The sequence below is a fragment of the Toxoplasma gondii genome, chromosome Ia (genome assembly GCF_000006565.2).
Source record: "Toxoplasma gondii ME49 chromosome Ia, whole genome shotgun sequence".
NCBI lineage: Eukaryota > Apicomplexa > Conoidasida > Eucoccidiorida > Sarcocystidae > Toxoplasma > Toxoplasma gondii.
This window is the reverse complement of record NC_031467.1, coordinates 1,621,607-1,628,238: the sequence shown is the minus strand read 5'-3', so window position 1 is coordinate 1,628,238 and position 6,632 is coordinate 1,621,607. Positions and strand designations below refer to the sequence as shown.

The window sequence follows — 6,632 nt, the reverse complement described above, 5'->3', positions numbered from 1 at the left end:
CCCCTGGATGGAGTTGCTTACTTTACTAAAGAAATCGGACGTAAATGCCCACCAAGTACACAGCAACACTCGGGTCAGCGGACGTCAAGCGTACAAACACACCCTAAACCCTAAACAGAGTCTGAGTGGGCCGCAATCAATCCTATGTAGATGAAATAGATTGGAGATCTCGACAGGAACATGTGCTAAAGAGCTATATGAAGGCGTACTGCACGTGCTGAGCAAGCAGTTTATCTTGACGTGGCTTGTGACTGCTACTCGCACGGAGACGCCTCGAAAAGCAGTCATCGGAGTTGGCAGATGTGGAGGTAGTCCTCATAGACGAGCACCGAAGGTTGGATGATGAATTTGGGTGGAGTTTGGGGGGGGAGTGTGCTAGTGGGACAACTGAAGGGGCTGATTTATGAATTCTGCAGAAACACCTTCATCTGAAGTATCAAGTAGCCTTCGTTAAACATTGCAACACAATTCAGCACTGCAAGAGTAGCGTAGGAATGCGTTAAGAGCTCTTTTCACTCGACACACTAACATTCCTCATGAACGATAGAAGGAGACACAGTAACTGCTCTTGTGAGTGACATTTCGTTGTTATTCCTATCACTAAAGATACTTTTCGCCGCAAAAGGCAGGAGGTCATCACCTGCTCCCGCCGCACCGCCAGGGTAGGACAGGCAAACATGGACGTGCATGAACGCTTTCTGTGTTTGGATTGCGATTTTCAGATATTTGCAGCTATAGGATTGTATGCGCCGGTGGAGTCTGCCCAGAGGATTTTTCTGCACGAGAACGGTGAGATCGATACTCCAGCAGGACCAGCGAATTGCCCTGTCGAAGGATGACTGGGGCGACACTGTGTCTCGTCCTGCGGAGGTTCAGACAGAAGAGTGATAAGAGCACACCTGTGGAAGGACAAGCAAACGATCATAAAGGAAACTAATGGAACAGCAGACCACCAGGACGAGTGATCTTGCATTCAACAAAAGGACAGGAACATGTTTCTAGCAGGACGGGCGAATTGAGATTTCAAGTATTGATTAGAGCGACACTCGATCGCATCCTGAGGAATCATGTGGAAGACCAGTAACCCCCCATGCGCAAATACATAATTCGAGCTGAGGCGTACCAGGGCAAGCGAGGTTTGATGCAACAGAACATCTAGAGCAGTCTATCGGCACGTGAATCGCTTACCGTGCGCTGCTGTGCCGCACGCTGCACGAGTGGCATGACCTCCCCCCGATGTCAGTGAAAATTCGGCAAACGATTTGGGGGTGCTCTGTATGAATGAAAATAGAGATCCAAGCCTCTCAGCAGGATGGATGTCTGATGAGCGCTGTTAAGGCTCTCCAACTGCAGGCCTAGCTTCTGCAGACGCCCGTGTATGTGGGAGTTTGGCTCCGCACTACGATGCAAGTGATACCTGCTCGACTATGGAGATCCAGTGTTGCTGATGGGCAGTGTTTCGACTCATAGGTTGTTTCGACCGCAACAAAGTGCTTAGGGGGCCCGTTGATATGGAGAGAGGCAATTCGCTATGTTGTGACTGGTTCTGGCCGTCGGCAGCCCCGGGCAAATTTGACAGATCTCGCCACCACGTGAAACGCAGAAAGTGCAATATATGGGCTACGGAACTGGACACCATCGATGAGATTCTGTCGGAATGACGCACAGCCCCGGATTTAAAATACTCGAAGCAGCACTGGTGGCTAACCACATAAAGACACAGTCAATCCCTTCTGAGAAGAGGCACATAGCAACGCTCTCCCGCAGTTATGGCTTGGTGTCTGTCTTCTGTTGACCTGAAGCGCCGTTTCAGGCACTCTTGAACTTGTCGGCCCTTTAACCGAAGACGGAGGATTTCCGGTGACCAATCCAGTTTTTTTCCTGCTGACTGTGAGCTCTTTCCGGAACTGCAGCTTCTAAAAGCTTGCGCATCGAAGAAGAGACCCTTTTGTTAAGTTCGGTAGTCCGGGACGGCCCGTGTGAAGGGAGCAGTGGCAACTCGTCTTTCTCGGGGAGACACACTTTTTGTGTACAGATCTGTCGGTGAACAACAGTTCTGCAGAGTTCGTTCTCGTAGTGGCGCGCCCCCGTTTCAGAATCCTTGAAACGGACAAGTGCAGACAGTCGAAAAGTTAGTAAAGACAGGTAGCTATGGAGGGCTATCTCTGTCCTGCTGCTCCGCGATCCGGAACGACCCAAATTCACAGCTGGTGGGTCAGCCTTCAGGGAAAAGCATCGATGGAGCCACACACGGGGTGGTGCGTTCCCTCGCCAGCAAATTGGAACCGGCTGGTTAGCTCGTTGTCATCGGGGCCCGCCGACCCCCACTGCATCGAGACAGACCGACCAACACCTCCCCCGTCGCCGCGGCTGTGTCGTCGACCGATCGGGAAGTGGATACTTCGAGTGTCAGAGCCACTAAATAGAGACTGGCAGTTCCATTCTTTTTCTTTTTTCACTTCATTCCATTACCTGCTTAGTTTAAACTCGTTTGTTTCAACAATGGCGCCCAAGATCTTCTCACTCGTCGCCGTTCTAGGCTCCCTCGGCACCGCCGCAGGTACGTGTTACAGGCTCGACGCACAGCTAAGACGCCACCAAGACCCGTTTGGCTCTGGCTGTCAGGATTTACTTAAGAGTGCAGAAAGATGTGGAGATGCAGTACACGTATAACGTAAGAACGCCCTCTATCCAGGTCTGTCATATTCTTTGACTACTCCCTCAACAGTTGCTGGCAAAAATGGCTTTGTGCGTGCAGCTGTACAGCCCGCCGTCAGCAACGCTGGTTTGGCGCTGGCCAGGGAGACTGTCTCCATGCTCCAGGTTCAGATGCAGGAAAAGCTATCTGAAATGGCTACTGCCCAACGTAAGTCCGGAAATAGGCTCAGTTTTCGCTTTGGCTGTGCAGGCCGCCGCAACTGGTGGTTCGAAACCACGTCGCTGCGATAAATCGAGACCTAGCTAGCACAAATCCCTCTTATACTCGTAGACGCCCGAGCCTTTCGGCAAAAGGGCATGGCCGGGCTGCGGCAAGGGTGGTCATCCCAGAACACATTACTGGTGTAGATATCAACCTCATTGTTCACTGTGTGTTTGCAGTGATGGAGGAGCTGGGAGTCGACGCCGCCTTCAGCAGTGCTCTGAAAGAGACCATGAGCGGTTTTGGCAAAGAGCTCCTCAGTTCCTTGAAGCCGACCGTCACCCAAATCTGCGAAGACATCGTGGAGCAGGTCGCTGGTTACCAGCAGAGTGTCGACGAAGAGGCACTCGAGTCTGACCTCGGTTTCGCGCAGATCTCTAGCTCCCGCGTAACTGACATCGCACCTCACGATGTCGAGAAGGCGACTGCCTTGGTTGACGAGCAGTTCTGGAACAAAGCACGGAACGCTTTGAAGAAAGTGGCCGCTGGTGTCAAGAAGGTTGCTTCCCCTATTGTGAGCAAGGTGAAGGACAGCCTCGCAGCCGCTCTCAAGGACCTCCTCAGCAGGATCAAGCCGCTGCTGCAGACGAAACTTGCAGAGATGATCTCTTCTGTCTGCGACAAGGCGAAGGACGGCCTTGAGAACGCGACTGCATAAATTTCAAGTGTTTCGAGCTGCGAATGCACGCCGATGCTGAATCCATGTCGCGATGCAGCTCATATAGATGTCATCTCCCTATCGAATTTATCGTGGTGGAGGAGCGCTTCTGAAAGCGCATCGGCCAGTATAGCCTCAAGGCTTCCCTCGTTAGTAACGGGGACTAAATGAAGAATAGAGCCACGCACGTCGGCTGCCGACGCTGAAGGAACTAGCGGCGAGTCTCGCCGCTAATGCATGTTCCCGTTGATCATGACTGCAGGATGACTGTCAACGATGTGACTATTTTCTCGCCATTACCTGCTGGTCAACTGGGTTTTCGCTTGTTCGCTGTATTAATCGGGAATTTGAATTTTCAGTTTGCCAGGCGCACAATTCCGGACTCGATCTGAATTTCTTTATCCATGTTCTTCCCAAAGTGCAATCATACGGCCAGATACACCGCATGGCCTTCACTCCACCTCAAGGCACCTCATAGTCTTCAATGTAGCAGCCGTGGCACTGCAGCGTATTCAAGGCACACATACTCTGGCAAAGGCGAAAAGGCATTTTAAACGCCTTCAGGTGCCGGCATGACTTTTTCCCGTCCACGTGGACGTTCTCTAGGTGTGCTGCTAGACTCATTGCAAGCAAGTGGATTGGGCAACACGTTTCGGTTGTATCTCCACCCCTTCGTGGTACATCCATAGACCGTCGGTGTTGGCCGATAGTCGCACAAACGGGTTACTTCGTGTTTTCTTGTGCACTCATGAGTAATCCACATTACCAGAAGACTGGGTCATCCTTCATACGCTCAGTAACATCTCTCCAGGTAGCAGCCCCAAAGCGATGCCTGCCGCCGATGAACCTGGCCCCTTCAGAGCCACACCCGGTATTACGTGGTGTTGCATGGCCGCCGCTGCCTGTATTTCTAATGATAATCAGTTTCTACCTTTCTTTGGCTTCGATGCATGGCGATTGGTGACTTGTAAAATGCGATGAATCCCATAACGAGGTTGTCGCTGTCACCTGACCCCATGAAGTGGACTTCATAAATTCTTTTGTCCACGTATCTTTTACCTGTTCTATTCAAGCACAGACAACACAGATCGTTGACGTATTCTCATATCAACCTTGTCAAAGCCTGCTGACGCCCGCTTTTTCAGACATCCGGTTCTTTTGAACGTGCTGCCGTTGTACCAATACACTATGCCATCTCAGTGTGTCTGTCACGTATTAACCTGTCGATACCACTGCTAGTCTCTGATCGATCTGTTCGATTCACAGCAGCGCAGTCACGATGTAGAACATAGGGGCTGACACTGGAAACACTTTTACACAGTCCTGCATGATTGAACCCCGTACAGTGTAAGATGTGTCTGGTCCTTTTCGTAAAACGCCCACATCCAGCGTGCCCCGAATCCCATGATACTTATATTTGCGCCTTTCAATATCAACGACGGAAAGGCTGCTTCTGACAGTCGTACGGAAAAACTTTACAAGTGCATTACCCGCGGAATACAATCACGAGCATCCACGCGAAAATGGGAAGGCAAAGATAGAACACATGACGAGTACTGGCTTTCTTGGAGACATTCGTACCCTCTTTTGTTCCTCGAGGATTCAAGAGTAGTGACATGGAGTCGGCTGTGATATAGTGTTAACTCCAGACCGATCCGTAAGTGCCTATCAATGCAAGATTCGTTTCACTCCACATGCTGCCCACTGTGTCAGTTACCATTCGCCATTACTATCAGATTTGAGACAAGGAGCAAGTCAGCTCTAGACGACGGGCAGAAGAATACGACTAGACGCTTCCAGATGATGTGCCGTGGAGGAGGACTTATACCCCAGCTGTGTTTCCCCAGACAAGCAAACTGCACCATGCAAATGTGCACCTGAATGAGGCGTAAAATCACAATATTGAGTCCCCGGACATTTTAAGCTGTCGTGTGTGATTCCTCGCTATAACACAGGATTTACCGGGACCTCTGCACGACTTTTCTTTGGGAACCGCCGTTGTCCTTCTTAGGAACAGCGTAAAGCCTTCATTTCAAAGATTCTAGCCAGGTGTTGGTACCCTCATGCCCTTTTCTCGTTCTTAAGTGCATCCTAGGGCCACGTTCTTTTGAGCCAGCATATTTTCAGGGCCGTATAGAAAGACACCTAACTGTCTTAAGTGTAATAGTCTAGCGCTGGAGAGACAAAGCTCTTCTTGTTGCGCCCCCCCCCCTAACGCAGGGATGCCGAGCAATCTTTTCTCCCATAACACTCCATTGCCGCCAAAAGATGCGGCATCGCCAGATGGAATAATACTTGACGTAAATGCGTGCTTGATGATCGGTAACTTCTCCTGCAGTCCGCCCTTTGTAGACTGTGCTGAAGAGCACGTCGAAGGCGGTCTGCGCCACAACTGGGTTCGGTCGAGCCTTTATTAAGACATTGCGATCCCGTAAGTGAATTCCACAAAGATGACCATTTGAAAATTCTGAACAAAGGGCTTCGCTGACACAAAGGCAATGCTTCTGGTTGGACACGGTCCACACTTTCCGTACGCGGTCTTGCAGCGAAAAGGCATGCGTTGCCGCGACTTGCGGGCCCCGAAATCGCATGCCCGCTGCTCATCCACTGAACATGTTGTTCTTGTGTCCCTCTTGGACTACGCGAGCGGAATTTGTTTTTGAGTGCGCACTACGACTGCGTCTGTGTTCGTAGCAACCACTCTGAATACAGTGAGGCCGTTGGCTGTCACCCGCGAATTTCCCGCGACCTTCATGCGTCGATGCCCCACATACGCATGCTCTGAACATCGTCGATTCTTCTCGACCCCCGCCTTGTGCCATTTCTGTTTCATGAAGCTCTTTCGTGGCGATGACAGCGAGGTGGGAATAGCCTTCAATTGTTCGACATGGAAGGGAGCAAGGTGCGGCAAGCCTCCGCCACTGGTTGCCTTCGTTCGCAGTCAGCAGCTTGAGTATTATTTCTATTCTTGGCAGTGGATGTGCCGGTAGAGTGTTGACTGCAAGCCAGAGATTTTTCTTGCTTACTGTTGTCCGATTCCTTTCCTTTGACAAT

At 50.9% G+C, this 6,632-nt stretch overlaps 1 protein-coding gene across 1 annotated transcript; it reads left to right on the top strand.

The window, feature by feature from the left end:
• Positions 1-2,176: 2,176 nt before the first annotated feature.
• TGME49_295662 (hypothetical protein) lies at positions 2,177-3,922 on the top strand. Its single transcript, XM_002371465.2, has 3 exons — positions 2,177-2,560; positions 2,759-2,866; positions 3,100-3,922. Exons 1-3 carry the CDS (start codon positions 2,239-2,241, stop codon positions 3,576-3,578), a joined length of 909 nt encoding a protein of 302 aa, XP_002371506.2. The 5' UTR covers positions 2,177-2,238; the 3' UTR covers positions 3,579-3,922.
• The last annotated feature ends 2,710 nt before the right edge of the window (positions 3,923-6,632 follow it).